This window comes from Macaca fascicularis, chromosome 1 (assembly GCF_037993035.2).
Source record: "Macaca fascicularis isolate 582-1 chromosome 1, T2T-MFA8v1.1".
NCBI lineage: Eukaryota > Metazoa > Chordata > Mammalia > Primates > Cercopithecidae > Macaca > Macaca fascicularis.
In genome coordinates this window covers 55,866,050-55,888,746 of record NC_088375.1, presented here as the reverse complement: position 1 = coordinate 55,888,746, position 22,697 = coordinate 55,866,050, and the positions used below count along the sequence as shown (strand labels likewise).

Below are 22,697 nucleotides of genomic sequence, written 5' to 3'. Positions count from 1 at the left end.
TACAAATTGTTTCATTGACACTTGCCTTTTATATTTTTAATTCGTATGTTTCCTTGCTTTTTTTTTTTTTTTTTTTCATCTTTTGCCACATGGACGATGTTTGCTTGCTTTTGTCTAGTCATTTAGAAAACAAACATGTTATCTTTTCTCGTCTTAATTCCACTAATGGTGATTCCAAGTTGTTTAAAGGCCTCCTTTAACCAGACTTTTGTTCATTATCAAAGTAAAACTGAAATCCTTCTTCTGGCACAGAACCCAAGGTTAGCTGAGGAATTGATCATACCATCACTCTCCCCTTTCACCCAACACTTCATTCCCAGTTCTCAGATTATAAGTTTTATAACCACACCCTTTTTAAGTTATTCTGACATTTTGTACTATTTCCCATCTTGCAAAACAACTGTGTAGTCTTGCTTCTACATTTAATTTATTTCAATGCTTTTTTCTCAAAGATTTTGTATAAACATGTCCCTTTCCCAAACTCTTAATAGTACATTTTCAAATAACTTTTAAAGAGTTCATATGTGATACATTTTCTCTGAACGTTGAAAATAAAAAAAAATTCTATTGCCATCATACATGAACAATAATTCGGCTGTGTATGCCCTTTTTTAGCCACAATCCTCTGCTTTGATTTTGTTAGGTCTCTGAAGTAACTGTTTCATTACTTCTGGCATTTTGTGATACTGAAGAGAACACTTTGATCCTTTCCAATTCTTGGCTGAAGAACAGTAATTTACTTTCATCAATTATTGGTTCAGAACTGTGTGTTTATGTACTACTACTTAATCTAATACTTGCTTGAAGTAAATCAAGTTAGCAATGTGAATCACTACATAAAGAGCATAATAAGGAAATTATTTTATCTATTTTTATCATTTCTACACAAAATGCATCCTTTGCTCTGCGATCAATAAACAAGTCTGCTGATTCTCTTGCTTAAGTTTCCTTTAATGGTAAGTCCCTTGGTTATTTAAATTAATAATCACCCATTTTCAGCTGGCACAAAACCTGCCTCCTACATACTGATGATTTATAAACCTGTAGCTCCAGAATCTCATTTCCAATTCTATTGTATCTTTCTGCCTGATATCCCAAACCTAACATGTCTAAAATCTTGACCACTGTAAACTGTTTCTACTCTGTATTTCCTTTCTTAGTGAATGGCATTTTCATCCAGTCATCCCCTACGGTCCCTAGGTCATACCAGAAACTTTTACTCCCTTACCTCCACATAAGTCTTCAACTCCTACTAATTGTACCTCACAAACATCATCACTCTGCTTATGCCAGAACCTCATTATCCTTGCTACTATTAAAACCTACTAACTGCTCTTCCTGATGTTAGTAATGAAATTCTTATTCTACATACCCATTATATATATATATGATAAATCTAAGATGAAAATCTATGTCATAAGCCCGCTTAAAACCCTTTAATGAATAAAACCCAATCTCCTCAGCCTCACTCCTTACTTGCCAGCTACTTTCCCCCACATAAGTACCATACTCTGGCCTTAATGTGAACCATGTATACTTCCTCCAAATGCCTATGTGCCTCTGACACAGACTATGGCATCTTACTAAAATATTTAACCCAGCTAGTCGGCCTAGTCAACCTTGCTTGGTACTTAGGTAGCCTTTTTAAAAATACCTATTTTGAGCATTTGTCTCATGTATTTAAATGAATCAGTTGTCTGTCCATCTTAGGCCTTACCCATTACCTATATATTAGCAACTACTACTCAAGGGCTGAATCTGTTTGCTCTTCATTTTTATACCGTCAGCACAGATGAAGATCCAATAAATATTTGTTGAATAACTAAACATAGTTAGAAAACAAAACAAAAGATTAAAAAACTACAGGTCTAACCATCAGGAAACCTTAGTTTAAATTCACATGAGCACGTACTTTCGATTAAAGACAACATATCCGCTCTGTGTCTCAGTTCCCTCCCCTCTAAAGGAAGGTTCATAATGAGTACATAGCATGAGTAGACAGAGGAAGGTCTTACATCATTATCTCTGAAACAACAAATTAAAGCAGGGCACTTTCTACCGCAAAAGAATGGCTGGAAGAATAAACTATTAACAGTTCTCAAGAGTTTTAAGCAGCACACAAATGCAAGACAGTATTATTTCTTCTGCTTATCTTTACAGAAGAGTTTCCCTACAAGCATGTGAAAGACAAGTGATACTTATTCAGCCCTTTTAAAGTATGGCCAAAAAGCCTTTGATAGACTTTGTATTTGTTTAGGTTAACTGTGGACACAGAATGCTATTACAAATTCCCCTTATGTTTTTATATGTCATTCAGTTAGTCACATAGCAACAACTAAAGTCTGGCAAAAGCACACACTTACTAAGTTAATCATTCAGCTGTAATACTAGAAAAATCATGACAACCAAACTGACATAAAGAGCTAAGATAAACAGCTTGTCCCCATCTTTAAAACCAGATTTAAAAAACATTCTATTGAATTCCTTGTACTAAATAATTCATAGTATGAATTCTATCATAACGAAGTTGATAAGGCCTTATGTAATACAGGCTAGTACTTGGAAATACTTTCATTAGTATGAATTATTTATGGTAAGGTCATTTGTTTTTAAAAGCCTTTGGTCTGTAACAAGTACTCAATAACAGAAAAAATCACACACCAAAAATGAAAAATGCATTTATATAAAAGAAAAATTTCATGGAATTTTCAAAATTAACACATGGTTTTACATTTAATCCTTATAGAAAGACATATCAACTGCTCATATTTATTCATTTAACAAATATATTTTGCATACCTACTCTATTACGGACACTGTTCTATGCACTGATTATTCCTGAACTTTCAAAATCCTCTCTTCTTTAGATACTACAGTTTACAATAAACCATAAAGTAGTTTTAAAAGCTTTTCTGTCAGGCATGGTACAATGACTCATGCCTGTAGTCCCAGAACTTTGGGAGGCCGCGGTGGTAGGCTCACTTGAGTCTCAGAGTTTGAGACCAGCCTAAACAACACAGTGAGACCCCCATCTCTACAAAAAATTAAAACAGTAGCCCAGTGCAGTAGTTCGCACCTGTGGTCCTAGCTACTCGGGAGGTAAGGTGGGAGGATCACTTGAGACCAGGAGGTTGAGGTTGCAGTGGTATAATCCTGCCACAATACTCCAGCCTGGGTGACAGAGCAAGACCCTGTCTCAAAAAAAAAAAAAAAAAAAAAAAAAGAACACTTTCCTATCCATTACTCCTCTTGATGCTGCTAAAAACTGGGCAAGGAAACTGAGGCCTTGATCTCAGTGGTATAGCAATGACTAACTCTAACTCAAGTCTTCTGATGTCCTCTGCAATGAACTTTTTCACTAACCCCCACTTAAGCCCTGACTGCATTCTTAGGACCTGAGTTAGTCATAACAAGAGTCTATTTAATGTATAATTAGGTTAGTAGGACACAATCAATGTTTAGCAACAGAAATTTAGTCTGTTACTTTACTTCTTGGAAAACTCATTGCCTTCCTCCCCCTCCTATGTACACAAAAAACAAAGAGGCATAATACTTGTACATTTGAGTTTGTTTCTTTTTTTTTTTTTCACCAAGCATAAACGTCAATGCAAATTAAGATTTCAAAAAGGTAAAATTAAGAAAGGAAGGAAAAAAGCAAGTATGTAAAAGTCACTGCCTCATAGTTACATAAAACTATCCTTGTACTTAACAACAAGATGTTTCAATGTACTTACAAGATTCAAAGTTCTATTTTATGTTTTAAAATTTACCTCTGGGAAACTAAATTTAATTGGTTACATATTTTTATATCTCAGAACTGAACTATGGTTTGAATGGATGGTGCAAAGTTAACCCAGGCAGCTGCTAAGCAAACTTTCTCACCAAACTCTGCCAAATTATTTCAATTCTGACCTGCACTATGTTGTAATTTCTCTCTTGCTCTTTTGAGCACAGACTATAAAATCATGCCAAACTCTGTATGAATGTCTTTTAACATACATAAACATATACCAGAAACAAATGTACTTTCTCTGGCACACTTACGTGTAAAACTATGATTTTGTGGAAATACTATCCAAAGAATAAGAAAAATTAAAAGTAGGAATAACATAATGTTATGCTGATGAAGCTATCTAGGATGTTCTATAAAAAAAAAAACTTTAAATATAAAGGACTCTGACCAAATAAAAGAAAATCTAATTAATACTGACTATAGGCTTTCAAAATGAAATTATATAATTGACAGCCAGTTAAATTTTGTTTTCAGAAACCTTCTGAATCTGTGAAACTCCATATTCTAACTAAAGAATGGTAAAATGTCATAAAGATGGTCTATACTAAGAGGCTTTAAAAACAGATTAAGAATGGAAATGAGATTATTTTATGTTGACAAGAAAAATACCTCACATATTATATTTAAATCAGGCAGCAAGTAACAAGTTAAATTTTAGTTTCCTCCCGTATTCACTGGGTATTTATTTACCTTTCAAAAAAGCTGTCCTTTCTTTCGTTTGTTTGTTTTAAAGACAGAGTCTCACTTTGACACCCAGGCCAGAGTACAGTGGCACAATCATAGCTCACTATAACCTCAAACTCCTTTGCTCAAGCAATCCTCCCAGCTCAGCCTCCCAAGAAGCTGGGACTACAGGCACATACCATGACCCTGGCTAATTTTTTAATTTCTTGCTGAGACAGGGTCTCCCTATGTTGCTCATGCTGGTCTTGAACTCCCAGTCTCAAGTGATCCTCCCATTTCAGCCTCCCAAAGTGGTAGAATTACAGACATGAGCCACCACATCCGAAAAACTGCACTTTTAAGTGGGAAAGAATGAACAAGGCCCCCAACACACCTTCTCCAGACAGACTCCTCTGCTGCTACACATCAGTCTCTCTATTGATGACACCAGAGCTCTTACTCCAGGCCAGACCTCTCTGCTGAGCACGAGATATATAACCAACTGCCTGTTAGACAGTATCACCTACATATCCCATGATATTCCAAACTCAGCATCACAGATGCATCTTCTCACCACCACACAAAGAAGACTGTTACCTGTTACTAACTTAGTTATGATCAATATAGATTTAATCAAGAATTGAGGGAGTTATTCTAAACGCTTTGCTTAACTAGGACTCTAAACTCTAAGCTGATGGGTTAATATTTCTTCTCCTTTGCTCTTCAGCACTAGACTCTGTGATGACAACTTTATATATAACTAAGGCAAAACCTGCATTTCCTTATATCTTAGAATATCTCAACTCTCACTTCTCTAGCCAGCAACTAGGAATCTGTACAATTTTGATATTCCTGGGATTTGTAGGCACTATATACATGGGAAGACCGATCTGACTGTCTTCGGACCAAGATGGTATGTAAAGGTCAGCTGCAAACATATTCTGTATCAAGCTATGAGATTTCTTAAACTATATTGGGACAAAGTTTGTTCTTCCTAACTCTCATGATCATGCTCCTACTGCTTATGAAAGACTACAGAGTCAAAATCAAAAAAGAATTAGAAAATATTCCAATGGAAGGAGAGAGCAGAGCTCTTTATCTCTGGTGAAAAGGCATCCTTGTCCTCAACGAGGCAGGAAACACCCTGACAAAAATTAAATGTCCAAAGAATCTGCAAGAAAGTTAAGTTTCTAGTTTCTTTATTTCATTTCAATTCAATAAAAAGTCACAGCTACTCAAAGGTCGGGGAGAAGGGGAGGGAGAAGAGAGTGCTGGTATCATCTATTCAGAGCACCAACCCACACCCCAGCCAAAACACTGCAGGCTAATCTAGACTCCTGTCTCTTTACCTTCTCCAGCTCATTCGTTAACTTGTTTCTTTTGTTTGTTTGTTTTGCTTTGTTTAGTTTGTTTAATGTTTTGTTTTGTTTTGTTCTTCAGCATTACTGATATGTCTACTACAGAGCTGCTGGGAATACAAAAGGAACTAAGGCAATTCCGATCGCTCAAGTGATTCCCAGAGGAGACACACAGAAACAGACTTTTATAATATAAGGAAACAAGTATGATGATAGACACCATCACTGGGTACTGCTACTATAAGAGTTCACAGGAAGGATGTCAGGGTTATTTAAGCAAGCTGTCAGGGTCAGGCAGGCCTTGTAGAGAATACACTCAAGGTAAGTCTTAATACGTGTGGGAGCTAACCAGGCAAAGGAGAAGAGGAAGGACATTCCAGACTCAGTCATGGAATAACAAGGGAACCACAACCAACGCCCTAAGACAGGAGCACGGGATTCAGCAGAGGAAAGTGCCAAGGCCCAAATCATAAAGGTTTTTGATTTTTTTTTTTCTTTTTTGAGACGGAGTCTTGCTCTGTCACCCAGGCTGAAGTGCAGTGGCACAATCTCGGCTCACCGTAACCTCCACCTCCTGGGTTCAAGCGATTCTCCTGCCTCAGCCTCTTGAGTAGCTAGGATTACAGGAGTGTGCCACCATGCCCTGCTAATTTTGTATTTTTAATAGAGACAGGGTTTCACCATGTGGGTCAGGCTGGTCTCGAACTCCTGACCTCGTGATCCTCCCACCTCAGCCTCCCAAAGTGCTGGGATTACAGGCATGAACCACTGCACCCATCTCATAAAATATTTTTAAGAGACTAAGTGGTTAGAAATTATTCTGAAGGCAGTAACTGAAGGACTTTAAGCAAGGAAAAAAACTTAGAACTGGCTAGAGAAGCATTTCTTAAAAACATTAAAAAGCATAAACAAATTCAACTCAATTTTAAATTTAAAGGGGAAAAAAAGAAAAGACATTACAGAGGGTTCTATTTATAAAAAAGACATAAGCCTTTTTCTTGGTAATTTTTAAGTACACTGTAGTCTCATTGAAGTATGAATTTTCAAGTCTGAACTTAATTCCTTCATGTATCTCATAAACCAAACTTATCTTAATACATGTTTTGGCCAGGTACAGTGGCTCACGCCTGTAATCTCAACACTTCAGGAAGCTAAGGTGGGGAGGACAGCTTGAGGCCAAGAGTTTGAGACCAGCCTGAGCAACACAGCAAGATTCCATCTTGAAAATAAAAAAACTTTTTTTTTTTAAGAAATCTACCTTTGAGGTCCCCTTTACAATAATCTTGATTCTATTTTGATGCGAGTTTCTGATGTGCCATAACTACCAACCAAATAAAGAGATCATAAAAGCAGTAAAGCTTTTATTGCTATTACCATCAAATTTTGAAAACATAAAGGTACAAGTAACTTCACAATCACTTCACAAAAGAGGTTCAATCTCTTTAGCATGGTATTCAAACCATCAATTCACAATTAGTAATTATTCTTATGAAGGGAATAATCTCAAATATTTGTCTAGTTATTTCTTTATTTAACTCAATGCAACATTTTCTCAGTGGGGGAATTCTTGGAACATGGAATTAATTGGCACATAGATAGCCATACCTTTAAGGAGTAAAAGGGTTCCTACCCCCTTACAGAAAGCCAAACCACTTAACTTGAACTAGGAAGGAACTGGGCCCTAAGGAAAGGAAATTTAAGTACACTCAGTGAACAGCTTACTACATCAGCTTCAAGTCAATTTAGTCTAACTGCTGGTCATGTTTTAATATCATGTCTTAACTCCAGGAACTTATCTCTCACTTTATTCCCTGTTGCTTGAGCCTCTAACTTAGACTTAATTGCCAAATTGGTCTCTCTCTGGTCTCCACACTCCTCCCCACTCACACCAAGTTCATGTCTGACACACTCGCTTTTCCTAGTCCTGATTCCTATCTCACCCCACTCTAACATCTTTCAGACCTTGGAATTCAGAATTCAGATATAAAACCAAGCATCTCAGACTAGATCCCTGAATATCCTGACAGTGACCATTGGCAGATTAGACCTTTACCTATTTCAAACAGTAAGACCTCCTTCACATTTCTCTGGGCCTTGCAGAGACATGTGCCTGGCATTCATCCTAGACCTTCCCTGAAACCAACAGCTCAATTGTTCTGGACATTCTCTTACTGCTAGGACCTGCCTAGACCTCCTGTCAAGTGTAGTCTCTGGGAAGCAGTCATCTGCCATTCTTTAAATGGCAAGTTCTGACAAGAATGGTCCTAGGCCCTACAGAAAACGCAAATCTGTACAGGACATGATTCACACCTTCCAGAAGCTTATGCTCCAGAGAGGAAGCTAAGTATAACTACAACAAGACTCAATACGTACTAAAGGCTTAAAGAAGCAGAAGAAAGAGGTTTATTTGTATTTTTTTGTATAGTAATTGAGCAGGGCCATAAAGGATAAATACTACTTTAATGCACTGAGATTGAACAGTGACGTATGGAAAACAGACATTTAAAGCGGTGAGAAAAGCATAGAGTGGAGAAGCCAGAAAGGATACAAAATTTTCTATAAAAAAAATAAAAATAAAAACCCAGCTGGGCACAGCGGCTCATACCTGTAATCCCAGCACTTTGGGGGGCCAAGGTGGGCAGATCATGAGGTCAGGAGATGGAGACCATCCTGGCTAACACGATGAAACCCCGTCTCTATTAAAAACATACAAAATTAGCCGGGCATGGTGGCGGGCGCCTGTGGTCCCAGCCACTCGGGAGGCTGAGGCAGGAGAATAGGAGAATGGCGTGAACCCTGGAGGCGGAGCTTGCAGTGAGCCGAGATTGCGTCACTGCATTCCAGCCTGGGCGACAGAGTGAGACTCCGTCTCAAAAAAAAAAAAAAGAAAGAAAGAAAGAAAAAAATTAACTTGTTAGATGTGACTAAAATGTAGGGGAATATACAGGAAACAAACAATCTAGAAAGCCAGGTCAGGATCAAGTGGGGTTCCATTTAGTGGCAGAGGAACCACTGAAGACATGTGAGTCAGGAAATATGGTACAGCATTAGGTCATTCCTTTATTCTCATATTCTGCAATTAATAAAAACTAAAATATTTTTAAAGCATAAACTTGGATATTTGTTTTGATAAGAAATACAATCTTCCAGACTCAAAAAGAAATCTAAATATCTGATAGTGGTGATCCAAAGTGCTTTCTAACAGTGGAAAGTTGGCAAATAAACCTGGCACCTCCAAGCAAAATAAGAAGCATCTCATTTACCTACCTATTTCTATTGATTGAAAATTGACCTTGCTTCCAGCAGATGAAGGAGTTACTGAGCAGCAGTTATGTCCATAATCCATTAATAACCAAACACTCAAAATAAGGTAGATTTTTTTAAAAACTAGCACATAAAGCTAAGCCGTATGTACTGACCACTTTACTTTTAAACTATAAATTATGCACATAAATCAACTATGCAACCTATATACTAATTTTATAATACAGAGAAATCTCAGAATAATCTTTTCAAATGAGTAAACATTACAGAAAGCTACTTCCCAACATTCCTTTCCCATATGTTCTGCATAGTCCTCTCCTTTGTTTTGAAAGGTTTCTTTTCTTCCTCCTACTTTATTCCAACCATTACCTCTCTCTTAAAATTGCCACTGCCATCTAGGTTTTTCTCCCTCACATCTGCTGTGGTCCCTTTTTAAATTGTAATCATTTCACTCACTTTCAGCTATCTACCAACAACTCCCAAATTTCTCTTTCTTCGGTCTGTGAATTGATAAGACCAAGTAGGAAAATGGGAAGAAAAATAAAGAAACAAAAAGACGAATTATAAAGGGAATGTAATCACAGAGTCACTCATCTTACAGCTGCCAGAAGGCTCCAAAGATCACATGGTCTATCCTCAAATTTCAGGCAAGTATGCCTCTGAAGTTCAGAGAAGGCTCACCTCGATTTGAAACTGACTTTACACCAAGTCTGTGCAGTCAACTGTATCATCTTTCAAACATTCTCAAAATGCATATGCAAATACCCCACAAAGTCAAAAGTTAGAAAATGTGGAAATGCTGACATTCTGGGGATGACAACCCATAACACAAACAAAAAAGGGGCTAGGCATGGTAGTACTGCCCTGCCAGGGACCACACACTAAGAGACAAAAGTCTCAATATTTTCTAACCAGATACCGTTAGTACATCATTACAGACCATGCTTCTTATATTATCTGAACCATTAACCACACTATTATTACTCTCCCCTAGACCAGGCACTCAATTCTTAAACTGAGTTCCACATATATTACATTTAGCTCACACTAAGTGTCAGAACTTATGTTTGGCATTTGAAAAATAAAAAAAAATACACCTGGACTTGACCCACTATTTGAAAACTTTCTATGTCAAGCTGCATCTTCTTATAATAAATAAAAGTGAAGGGGAAAATGGTCATAAACAACAAGGGCTTGTGCTGTTTATAAACTCCAAATTTTTTTAAAAGGTGAAAACAAATCGCTGGTAGAAAACAGTTTTAAAATTGTCAAACAGGCTTTTGAATAAAGAGCATCACCACTTGGACGCAAAGGTTGTATCTACTGACAAGGAGGGAAGTTAGAAGGGACTCAAGTGCCTGTCACTTGTTATCAAAGTCCCAGATGGAAATAAGACAGTCATGGAAAAAGGAACAGGTTACTCATCATAATGTTCTTGAACACTTTCCAGCATGGCCAGACATGCAAGACAGGAAAGTCTGGTGCAGTAGAGCTGTGAAACAAGATAGAGAACCACAGGTAGGTAATGGTAACTAGAGGCAAAAACCCTAAGTGGCAAGGCAAAGAGCTTTTGCCCGTGTGCAAAAAAAAAACACCTCAGGAGCAAGGGAAGTGGTAAGCTTTCACACCCAGTTGAGAGAAATTTTGTAAAAATGCCAAAAATGGTGAGAACAGCACACAGCCTAAGCAGTCCAGTAACAAGGGACCGTTTGGTTGAGAAGGAACTAAAACTAACACTTAGATGTACTATTTTCTTTCACCTTGCTTGAAGTGGCATTTTCTCTCCTGTGATTATCATTATCATGCTACTGAGTGCATATCATATAAGATGCCTCGGGTGCCTTTATCTTTCAGACACAACCCCCGCACAATCTTAAAATCTGCTGTTAAGACCAAAAACATCAGAAATTTGAAAAATATTTTCAAAGTAAAGAATCTGAATAGAAAAGCATAGATTCTGCTTGTTGAATTTTAAGTGTAAGAGTGATAAGCAGCAGAGATGAGGTCATGAGGATGTCCTTATAAGTAGAGAAGAGACACAAGTGAGAACACATAGGAAGAACCTGCATGTCAGAGGCAGAGAATGGAGTGATATGTCCACAAGCCAAGGAAAGACAAGGACTGCTGCCAATACCAGAAGCTAAGAGAAAGGCATGAGCCACATTCTCCCTTAAGCCTTCAGAGAGAACATGGCACTGTCAACACCCTGACTTCTGACTTCTGGCCTGCAGAACTGTGACAGAATAAATTTGTCGTTTTATACCATCCAGTTTGTAATAATTTGATACAGCAGTTACAGGAAACTAATGAAGGCCTATCTCATTTTATTGTGCTTCACACATTGTGTTTTTTATAAACTGAAGGTTTGTGACAACCCTATGTGAAGTTAGTCTGTTAGTGTCATTTTTCCAATAGCATGTGCTCACTTCGTATCTCTGTGTCACATTTTGGATATTCTTGCAATAATTCAAACTATTTCACTATTATTATATCTTTTATGGTGGTCTGTGATCAGCAATCTTTGATGCTACTGTATTTGTTTTGGGGCTCCATGAATCATGTCCAAATAAAATGGTAAACTTAATGATACGTGGTGTTATGTTCTGACTGCTTCACTGCACCAGCTGTTCCCATCTCTCTCCGTCTCCTTGGGCCTCACTATTCCCTGAGACACAACAATAATGAAAATTAAGCCAATTAATAACCCTACAATGGCCTCCAAGTGTTCCAGTGAAAGAAAGAGTCACCCATCTCTCACTTTAAATCAAAAGCTGGAAATGATTAAGCTTAGTGAGAAAGGCATGTCAAAGGTCAAGACAGGTCAGAAGCTAGTAGGTCAGAAGCTAGGCCTCTGGAGTCAAACAGCCAAGTTGTGAATGCAAAAGAGAAGTTCTCGAAGGAAATTCAAAGTGCTAGTCCAAAATGGTACATTATCAGTGGTTGCTGAAGCTCGGAGCTGGTCTATGACACTATTTTGTTTATTTTGAATGTGTTTAAAACCTTCTATAATAAGTAAAACATCTGTATAAAAAGACAAAGAAAAAAGTGATACTCAGTGAACACATGAATAAGAAAGTGAAACAGCCTTACTGCTGAGACAGAGAAAGTTTTAGTAGTCTGGATAGAAGATCAAACCAGTCACATTTCCTTAAATCAAAGCCTAATCCAGGGCAAGGCACTAATTCTCTTCAGCTCTGTGAAGGCTGAGAGTGGTGAGAAAGCTGCAGAAGAAAAAATGGAGTTAACAGAAGTTGGTCCATGAAGTCTAAAGAAATATGCCATCTCTATCATATAAAAATGCAAGCTGAAGCAGCAATTGCTGAAGTAGAAGCTACAGCAAGTTATCCAGAAGATCTAGCTAAGATCATTGATAAAGGTGGCTACACTAAACAACAGATTTCCAATATGGATAAAACAGCCTTCTATTTGAAAAAGATGCCATCTAGGACTTTTATAGCTAGAGAGAGGTCAATGCCTGGCTTCAAAGCTTCAAGAACAGGCTCTCATTAAGGGCTGACGCAGCTGGTGAACCCAATGCTCATTTACCATCCCCTGAAAATCCTAGGGCCCTTAACAATTATGCTAAATCTACTCTGCCTGTGTGCTGTAAGTGGAAAAACAAAACCTGGGCAACAGCACATCGGTTTACAGCATGATTTTTTGAGCATTTTAAGCCCACTGTTGAGACCGGCTGCTCAGAAAAAGATTTCTTTCAAAATATGACTCCTAATTGACAATGTACCTAGTCACCAAGAGCTCTGATGGAAATATACAAGATGATTAATGTTGTTTTCATGCCTACTGACACAACTTCCATTCTACAGCCCATGGATCAAGGAATAATCCACTTTCAAGTCTTCTTATCCAAGAATAAGAAATACATTTCTTAAATCTATAGCTGTCATAAACAGTGATCAAACTGATAGATCTGGGCAAAGCAAACTGAAAACCTTCTGAAAAGGATTCACCATTCTAGATGCCATTAGAAACAATTGTCATTCATGGGAGGAAGTCAAAATATCAATGTCAATGGGAGTTTGGAAGAAGTTGATTCCAACCCTCAGGGATGACTTTGAGGGATTCAAGATTTCAGTGAAGGAAGTCACTACAAATATGGTGGAAACAGCAAGAGAACTAGAATTAAAAGTGAGCCTGAAGATATAACTGAATTGCTACAATCCCATGATAAAAGTTTAACGGATGAGGAGTCGCTTTTTATAAATGAGCAAAGAAAGTGATGTCTTAAGATGGAATCTACTCCTGATGAAAATGCTGTGAACATGGCTAAAACGACAACATAGGATTTAGAATATTCCATAAACTTATAAGCAGCAGCAGGGTTTGAGAGGATTGACTCCAATTATAAAAGATGTTCTACTCTGGGTAAAATGCTATCAAACAGCATCATATGCTACAGAGAAATATTTCATGAAAGAAAGAGTCAATTGATGTGGCAAGCTTTATGGCTAATTTTAAGAAAATGCGACAGCCACCAGCTTTCAGCGACCATCACCTTGATCATTTAGCAGCCATCAACACTGAGGCCAGACCCTCCACCAGCAAAAATACTACGAACTGCTGAAGGTTCAGATGATCATTAGCATTTTTTGGCAATAAAATATTTTTTAATTATGTATATTTTTAGACATAATGCTATTGCATACTTTATAGACTACAGAGTAGTGTAACTCTAACTTTCATATGCACTTGGAAACCAAAAAATTCATCTGACTGGCTTTATTGCAAGATTCACTTTATTGCAGTGGTCTAGAATAGAACCTGCAATCTCTCTGAATAATGGCTGTATAGAGTCAGGGCCCAGAGCGTCGTTTCCAGGACCATAATAGGGCAGGGTATGGTTCTAGGGTCCCCCAAATAGCAGCATTTTTCTTACTGTAACTGTGTCTTGATTAGAGCAGTGGCTGTATGGCCCTAGATTGGTGGCCTTCTGATCACAGAAGAGACAGCAACTCCCTTGGGGTCCTGGTACTGGGATATTCTGCTGGAAGCTCAAACTCCCTCACAACCATTAAACACCATTAAATGTTCAGTAACAAATTTCTTTCCACTTTAAAAAAAAAAAAAAAAAAATTAGAGGAGTAAACAGGAGAACTATGTAGCTAAAGACAATCTTTATTGACAGCTGATTTGTTGTTGTTGTTGTTGTATTTTTAAGTAGAGAAGGGGTTTTGTCATGTTTCCCAGGCTGTTCCCAAACTCCTGGGCTCGAGTAATCCGCTCAACCTCGGTCTCCAAAGCACTGGGATTACAGGTGTCAGCCACAGCACCCAGCCAACAGCTGATATTGTAAATACTCAAAGTCATAAAATAAGAAAGTGAAGGTGAAAACAGTATGCCATTCAACATTAAAAAATATTTCTTAACAGTAAATACCTTATTAAAATTTCATTTTAAATGCATTTTGAAAATAGAAAAAAAATGGCAGTTTTCACTGAATACCATACCTACCACCAGACTATTCTAAACATATTCTAACAAAGACAGTGATGAAAACAAAGGAAGTCAATTTGTAGGTTGCCATGAAAAATAAGAAATAAGTTGTTCCATAAACTAATCCTCCCCCGAGCAAAATCTTCTTATATAAGACCTTTCAATTTACATGTATTTATTGACTAACAAACCACGCCTAGAAATAAACTGTTTGGAATAAAGATATACTATTTGCCTAAAACAAATGACCTATTCTAGGTGTCTTTATATTTTTATTTTATTTTATTTTTTTAGAGACAGGGACTCACTCTGTCACCAGGCTAGAGTGTGGTGGCATTACCACAGTTCACTGCAGCCTCAAAATCCTAGGTTCAAGCCATCCTCCAGGCCCAAGCAATCCTCCTGCCTTAGCCTCCCAAGTAGCTGGGATTACACATGCGTGCCACCAAGCCCAACTAATTTTTTTTAATTTTTTGTAGTGACAGGGTCTCACTATGTTGATCAGGCTGGTCTTGAACTCCAGGTCTCAAGCAATCTTCCCACCTTGGCCTTCCAAAGTGCTGAGATTACAGGTTTGAGCCACTGTGCCCGGTATCATATTATTTTACTATATAGTCCAGCAGTTAGATGTAAAGGCAATACAAGATTAGGAATTCATTACATTTTAGAAGTATAACAATTTTTCATAAACACAGCTATTCAGTTCTTCCAACCATAATATAATAAAGGACATATGGCTTTGTTATGATTATAACCATAATAAAATGTATAGTAATTTGCCTAAGTAAATATAACGATATAGGGGAAATATTTCAACAATTAAAAAAAAGAAACAATTTTAAGCATGCTAGGAAGAACATTTTTAATTTTGCCATTTTTTTTTGAATCTGTATTTAAAGATCTTTTTGCAACTCACATTATTTGTAGTCCATAATATAACCCCCCCCACCCCCAAGCCTCTTGTGCCTTTTTCTGTCTGAGAAACTATGGATTGCTGGCTCTCCCCACCCTCCAAAGAAAATCATAAAAACTAACTCAAATGTGGGAACCATTAAATTTTGAATATGGAAATCACAGGGCAAAGGAAAAGGAGAATTCAAGCAGAGGAAGTGGGAATGGCAGAAGTGGGAAGCAGCCCATTAAGACAAAACTGGGCCAAGACAGAGTGGGTGACAGGGCCTGTCATCAGAACAAACTGACAACCGGAGATGTGTTTCCCACCCATGAAGGTCCTAAGAACAGAGAGGTAAGTGAAATGAAACTAACACTGGGCCTGCTACCACACATTTACAAAGATATTTTCATTTACTCCTCAAGGCAACTTTATGAGTTGCGACAACTACAGTCTGAATAAAATAAGCAACTCAACCAAGGTCATAAAGTAGGCAACGACAACCCTGGAGTTTTGTGCCTAGCCTTTTCCACATAATGGCAAACACAGATAATGATAACATATGTGCAGCAGAATCAGATAAAGAGAAGAGACTGGAATTCTCATTGTCCCAGGTCCTACCTGGACTTCCCCGAGGGCTAAGGGGTCAAAAGTCCAGCACACACAAAACCCACTCCTGGCTAGAGCTGAGAAAGTGTACTGTGTAATTTTTACAAAGCTGTTGCATTTTCCATTCTGCTCTATGCTGCTCAGTAGCTACACCCAGGTAAGTCTACAGCTAATTCTTTTCAGAGCAAAGGTCAGACGTACCTCTACCCCAGGCCTTGACTGTAGGCCCTCTGCTAATGCACAGGCTCTTTCCAGTATTTTTTTTACTGGGGGAGGGGGTGGAGTGGGGAGGGAAGTCTTTTATGAAAGACTAAGTTAATGTTTCCTAAAAAGAAAAAAATTTGCCCACCCTCTTGCTCATGTCAAAAATTTCCTCTAAAGTAGACAAAGGTAGTCATACCAGTAGGCTTAAAATAAAAACTACTAGACAAAGAAGCAGATGAGTAAGTTTTGGTATGTTTCTTTGTCTAGTAGTTTTCATTTAGTAAAGATAAATGACTGACATTAGATCCTATGTCACTTTAGTAAGAAGCAGGGAGCCACAGAGAGGCATTAATCCAATGTCACAGGATAGGAGTGGGATCCCCCAGAAGCAAAGAATGGTGAAGAAACCTGAAAAGGTGGATAAACCTAAAAGAGGTTCATATGTTGACAAACTCTGAAATGAAACACAAAATTTGGAAATGGATAGCTGGGCATTATTCTGAGGGAACTGTGGAAGATCAACAAATTGTCACAAGAGTATAAGGACAAAAACAAAATATAAAACGCTGTTGTGGAAAATTCCATATCAACCCAACGTCAATGGCATAGCACCATATTTAGACCTCTGGTATTATCTTCTAGAGCAGGGGGAAGCTACCAGCCTATTTGTATAAATAAAGTTTTATTTGAACACACTTATGCCCACTTGGTCAGGTACTGTATTTGGCTACAATGGCAGCAGATGCAATCACAGGGCTCACAAAGCCAGAAATATTTACTATGTGACCCTACAGAGAAAAAATTTGTGAACCACTAGTCTACAAAAAAGCAGACTGGACTGAAAAAGTAGCCCTTACCTACTACCAACAGAAGAGTAGTAACAAGATTTACAAAAAGGCCTATTTCCATTACGTAACCTAAAACACGTATTTCTAAATCATTTTTATAGACTGCTAAAATCAGTTTTGTTCATGTATATATTGTTCTGCTTAACACTTTGATAGCTATTACAACAAAACCACTCACTGTATAACCTCATTACCTAAATAGTATGGCAGGGCAATTATTTTCACAAAGGTTAAAAAAGAAGTTACCCTGCTCAAAAATATTAATTAAGGAACGCTTCATGATCATCTGTCCTTCTCATTCCCACTGCCCACTGAAAAGCACGAAGTATATTCTCTAAGTGTTTTCTTCAGAATAAAAAAAATTTGTGAAAATACATAACACCTAGGAATAATCAAACTATTAATTACCAAAGGAGAACTCAGCAGTTTAGAAGTTTTATAACTCTGAGATTGAATTGTATCAATTTAAAAATTCTGAACTACCATTATGTTCTACAAATGCATATATTTGATTATAATTATGTAACCAAACATTATGCATCCATATTCCCTATAAAAATGGGTGGGGGGGAGAATTAAATTGAAAAAGTCTCAAAAGAGTAAAGAAATGCGTCTTAAAACATCTTGCTATATATTTATATAAATGCTGAAGTGCTGACAAAACAATTCAGAGCAAACAGTAATCATACATGTCATTTCCAAGACACCCTTAAGTCGTACATTAAGTTTGATATGTTTTATAAACGATGCACTGAAATACCTACCCTCGTAATTTTCCAACAACTATTCGAAGGGGTAAATATTTTAATGTGAATGAAACCGGGAATGAGGACAGAGTGCTGTTTTGTGCAGCTGCAGCTGCAGCTACACTGTGCATTTTTTAAATACTACACTGTGCATTTTTAAAATACTAAAGCCTATTAAAAAAAAAAATCAAGGGAAACAAAACCTGAAAGAAATTTTGGAATTACCTACTTAACTTTTTTTTTCAGCCCAAAAGTGCATAATCACTAACACTTACTGGCCCTGCTCTCAGGCCCAGTTCTCAGGTACCCTGAATGGTGGCGATGTTTGTCATACTACAGAGATACATTCTTACAACATCAGATAGTTGCTAGGAAAATAGTGTTTGGTTCTGGAAACACCGTAAAAGTCTCTAATGTCATCTCAGACCACATATTTAAGTGAAAAAAAGAAGTTTATATTTCACTAAATTCGCAGTAATTGAGGGGAAAAGAAGAATACTTAAACGTTTACAATAAGAGCCCGAAACTATCAACTGCAAGCACCAGGAAAGATTTGGGGCGATAGGGTCGTTATGAGGTTAAGTTACACAAACTGTAACTGCACTGGACTTCTGGTCATTACCATGCAATGCTGATTTTTAATTTATTAATCAGGTACGTTAGCTACAGAGTCATCAAATCTCCCCTCCTCCACTAGTCCACAGCCATCATACCATACGTGCTTTCCTCAATCTTGGGGTAAATGCTGTTTTACTGGGATGGAAACGAACTCGAATTTGTCCAGACAGGAAAATATGAAAGAGGGAAAGGAATGGTGGGTGCTACATGTATTATCTAAATAAATAAATAGTAGTTTAGACTATAAAATGAGTCTGTACGCTTGGAAATAAAGTTCGTCTTGTTAAATTGGTAAGATTTTTAACCATGGAAAGATTCCCAAGAAGCTGTGAAAACGCCTAACGATTTAGATTCTGACATTTAGTGGTTTTCATTTTCAGATAATTGCAGAGTAAAACCCCCTCAGTCACATGGACTATATTTAGTCTGCTGAACAACTTCGCTTCTTATCTACTATAAATTTTCAGTAGAACTAGTTAAGTTCTAGGTGCAGCCGAAACACGAAACGGGACACCTAGGATGGCTCAGGGAAAACTTAAGCCCCCTCCCCCTTTATGTATTTATTTCTCCCGGCTAGCCCTCAGCCTAAAGTCCCTCGGCACACATCCCTGGAGAAAGAACTAATGCGGCCTTCTCCGAGCCCCGGGCTGGAGTAGGAAGTATCCGCCCTCCCGAATGCGAGTTCCTCGCTGCGCATTGGCTGCGAAGGCCGTCAATCCTCTGGAGGGCGGAGTCTCCCGCCACCCAGCGGAATCTCAGGCCCGCACCTCCGGGAGGGTCCCCGAGCTCCCACACACACTGGCCCCGAGACGGCAACTAGCCTCCTCAAAGGGTTCCTTTGCCTTTTTATTTCGCAGGCCTTCCTCTCACCCCATACAGTTTCTGCCCCTTTGAGTCCTCCGAGAGGCAAAGCTCTTTCAAAGCTCCAACACCTCTCCCCTACCCCAGCCAGCTCCCCGTGCGAGACCAAATAGAGGATGCCGCTGTTTTAGGAGTGAAGCAAGCTGTGGACTGGATCTCGCCGAAAGAGAGAAGATTCCTTGCTCTGGAAATAAAATAACTGCTGAAATTTTAAGTTAACTGTTTCAAGAGCACTTGGCCATCACCAAGTGTTACAAACCAAGAATACTCAGCGGCCATTCAACAAGACTTGCCACAAAGCATTAGAGGGTTAACTGTATCTCTTGTTTTACTGTTCACCGTTTTCAGGGTTTGACCGGTTGTCCCAAACATTCTGTACTTTTTGAGTGCAAGTACTATGCCATTCTTCGACCACACCACCAGCAGCTTAAGGTCCTGAACAAAACATATTTATAACACACATACTCTGTACTTTTAATTCTCTAATGCAACCTGACAAGACATATTGCTGTCGCCTGGAGGGAGTGTGCATACCCTTGAAACTGTAAATTCCTTGGAGGAGGAATTAGAAACAGTGGTTCCAATTATGATGGCTACATTAGGCTCTACAAACTATGGAAATTTGATGTTTTCAATTGCATCCTTGAGCTCGTTAACCTCAAAGGAGAATAATCATTTTATTTCTGTGTATTTCTGATTTTCAGTTCAGTCACCAGAATTGCGCAAGGACAGCAGCATGTATCTTACTGTAAACTAAGTATATTTTTAGCATTTCTCCCCAATGAGGACTACAGCTAGGCGAGAACACGATTCATCGGCTAATACATCATCTCTCCGCCACCCCAGTAAGCTCCCAGTGCAAGACTAGAGGATGCTGCGGTTTTAGGAGTGAAGGCCTACAATGTAAAAGAGGCAACAGAAGTTCTTTAGCTCTCAAGGCAGCATCCTCTAGGTTGTGCTCGCTTCCTTACACTGTTCTGCGGTCATACGGTCTTGTCACTTTTCTCTGTTTTCCTTTGGCTCCCCTTTTCTGACTTTGGCCTCAGTTTTCAATTTCTTTTCCATTGCCACCATCACCAGCAATGTTCGCTATTGCCTCGCAATCCCTCTTTCCGACATTTTGTAATCCCGAGTCTCTCCAAGTTCATTCTCCAACAGACCTCTCACGCTCCCTGTACTTCTGAGGCCACTTCGGATTCTCACCTATCTGCCGGCTCCCACCACCCACTCTCTCCCAGCGCACTTCACTTTCCTAAGTCGGGCTGCTGCCGAATCCTGACAGATGGACTTCACCAATCCGCGAGAGATAAATAACCGACGTCGCCAATGAGCATCCGCCGGGAGGCGGGACTTCGCTTAAGTTCCTCAGGTCCTGGAACCAAAGACCTGTTGCCGCCGCCGCAGTGGCCGCTGAGTTTCTTAGTTACCGCGGCGCCCTTGGCGGCCTCGGGCCTCCAGAGCCGGTGCCAGGTATGAAGTTTCCTACCGCCCCCTCCCACCGCTGCCAACGAACAAGACCGAAACCCCCATCCGTCTCGAGCGCGGCGCGCCCCGCCCCACCTACTCCTAGCGAGGGGATCCAGGAGGCCGCACCGCGCGGTCCCGACCTCCCTCTCCCGGCCCGACTCCCGCAGGCGGCCCCTCCCGGCAGGAGCTGGCCGGTCCGGGCGCCTGAACCCTGGGCAGCGACTCACCAGGAAGTTGGGAGTTTTCCGTTCTCCCGCCCGCGAGGGACCTTGGGCGGGCGGGTGGCTCGGCGCGGCGCCGCCGTCGGAAAGCGCGCTGGACCGGAGGCTGAGGCTGCAAGGCCCGGAGCCGATCGGCCACCTCCCGCCGCGCCGCCCCGGCGGACGCTGCAGGCGCGGGGCACCCACCCTGCGCACTGCGAGGCGCGTCCGGAGTGCGAACCTAGCGGCGGCCCATCCTCCCGCGACTCCCGCGACTCCCGCTCCTCCTTCTGCGGCCGCCGCTGTCAGGAGTGTAAACATCCCGGCATCCCCGAGGAGAGGGGCGGGGCGGGCGCCGGCCACTCCCCATGCCGTGGGTCCCGGCCGGTTGCCCGATGGAGGCTTCCCGCCTGCGTCCCTGGCGCTCCTTGAAGTGTGGGAAGCCTCGGCGGTTTCCCTACTGGAGCCGGGGCCCCTCTCTTCCGGTTGTCAGGCCTAGCGTGGTGCGGGGCACCGCGTCTGGCCCCCTGACCCCTCTTCCCCGGCTTCAGGCCAACTTCCCACCGAACCCAGGGTCCGCTGCTTTTTAAGAACTTGTTTTTTCTTCTTTTATATGTAAGTGCCCCCACTTGCAAGCGGTAACAGACTTACTGATGTTCCCTTTCTTCTGGACCACAGCGTTTGTGATCCCATCTTCTTTTACCAGGTGATTTAAACTACCTCTGTGTTTAATGTGGAGTGCAGGGAAATGAGAAAAAACAAACAAAAACAAAGGCGTTTTCCTGAGTTAGGCTAAGCAAACGTTGCATGAAAGTGTCCCAGCATAGAGGACAGTGGCTTTTACAACATTCCAAAAGGTAAACTCCCTAGTGTGGTACGGAGGATCTTTGAAATAAATATGTGCAAAATCACCCGGAACCCTAGTACAGGAAACTGGGAAAGGAATGCTTTGACACCAGCAACTTCACTACTTCAGTAACAGGGCATGAACTACTAGAGGAGACGGCTAGGAGGCAGTATGGAGTCGGCTATACCTAAATTCTCGTCTCAACTCAGTGATTAATTTTGTAACCTGGCTGCAAGTTATTTAACCTCTCCAAGTCTCAGTAACCCTCTGTAAAAGGAGATTACTTGTAATACCAGCCTCTAGGACCATAGTTAGAATTAAGTGAGATAAAGCAAAGTGCTTCAGCACAAAGCTTGGCATATAAGACGTGCTCATTAAATGGTTGCTGTTGTTCATAGGCCTCACTAGTTTAACTTCCCTGCCAAAAAGATTAGAGCCAAGAATGAGTAGGTTATAGGTCAAACATTTAAAATGTTAAAGCCTTGAAGTTAAGATCTGGAAAGTTTATTTTTAGAAAAACGGCCGGGCGCGGTGGCTCACGGCTGTAATACTTGCATTTTGGGAGGCCACGTAGGGGTGGATCACCTGAGGTCAGGAATTCAAGACCAACCTGGCCAACATGGAGAAACCCTGTCTCTACTAAAAACACAAAAACTAGCCGAGCGTGGTGGCAGGCGCCTATACTCCCAGCTACTGGGGAGGCTGAGGCAGAAGAATCGCTTGAACTCGAGGCGGGGAGGAGGTTGCAGTGAGCAGTGATCGCGTTACTTCACTCCAGCCTGGGTGAAAGAGCGAAAATCCGTCTCAAAAAAATAAATAAATAAATGAAAATGTTCACGATCTCAAGAGGAGGCCTTGATTCATGTGGCTCAACAA

General features: G+C 40.0%; 1 protein-coding gene across 13 annotated transcripts in view; it reads right to left on the bottom strand.

Moving 5' to 3' along the window:
* NEK7 (NIMA related kinase 7) overlaps positions 1-21,298 on the bottom strand; it is a 146,005-nt gene extending 124,707 nt beyond the window's left edge. For 10 of the 13 annotated variants that reach the window (XM_065539250.1, XM_065539252.1, XM_065539255.1 and 7 more), the window contains exon 1: positions 21,002-21,289. Coding sequence is in view for 3 of the 13 variants with exons in the window: in XM_065539256.1 (XP_065395328.1) it covers positions 21,002-21,295 (294 nt within the window). In the remaining 10 variants the exon portion in view is untranslated. Of the gene's footprint in view, positions 1-21,001 lie in introns of all 13 variants that reach the window. The other 3 variants (XM_065539256.1, XM_074031859.1, XM_074031876.1) reach the window with 1 other exon arrangement.
* Between the last annotated feature and the right edge of the window lie 1,399 nt (positions 21,299-22,697).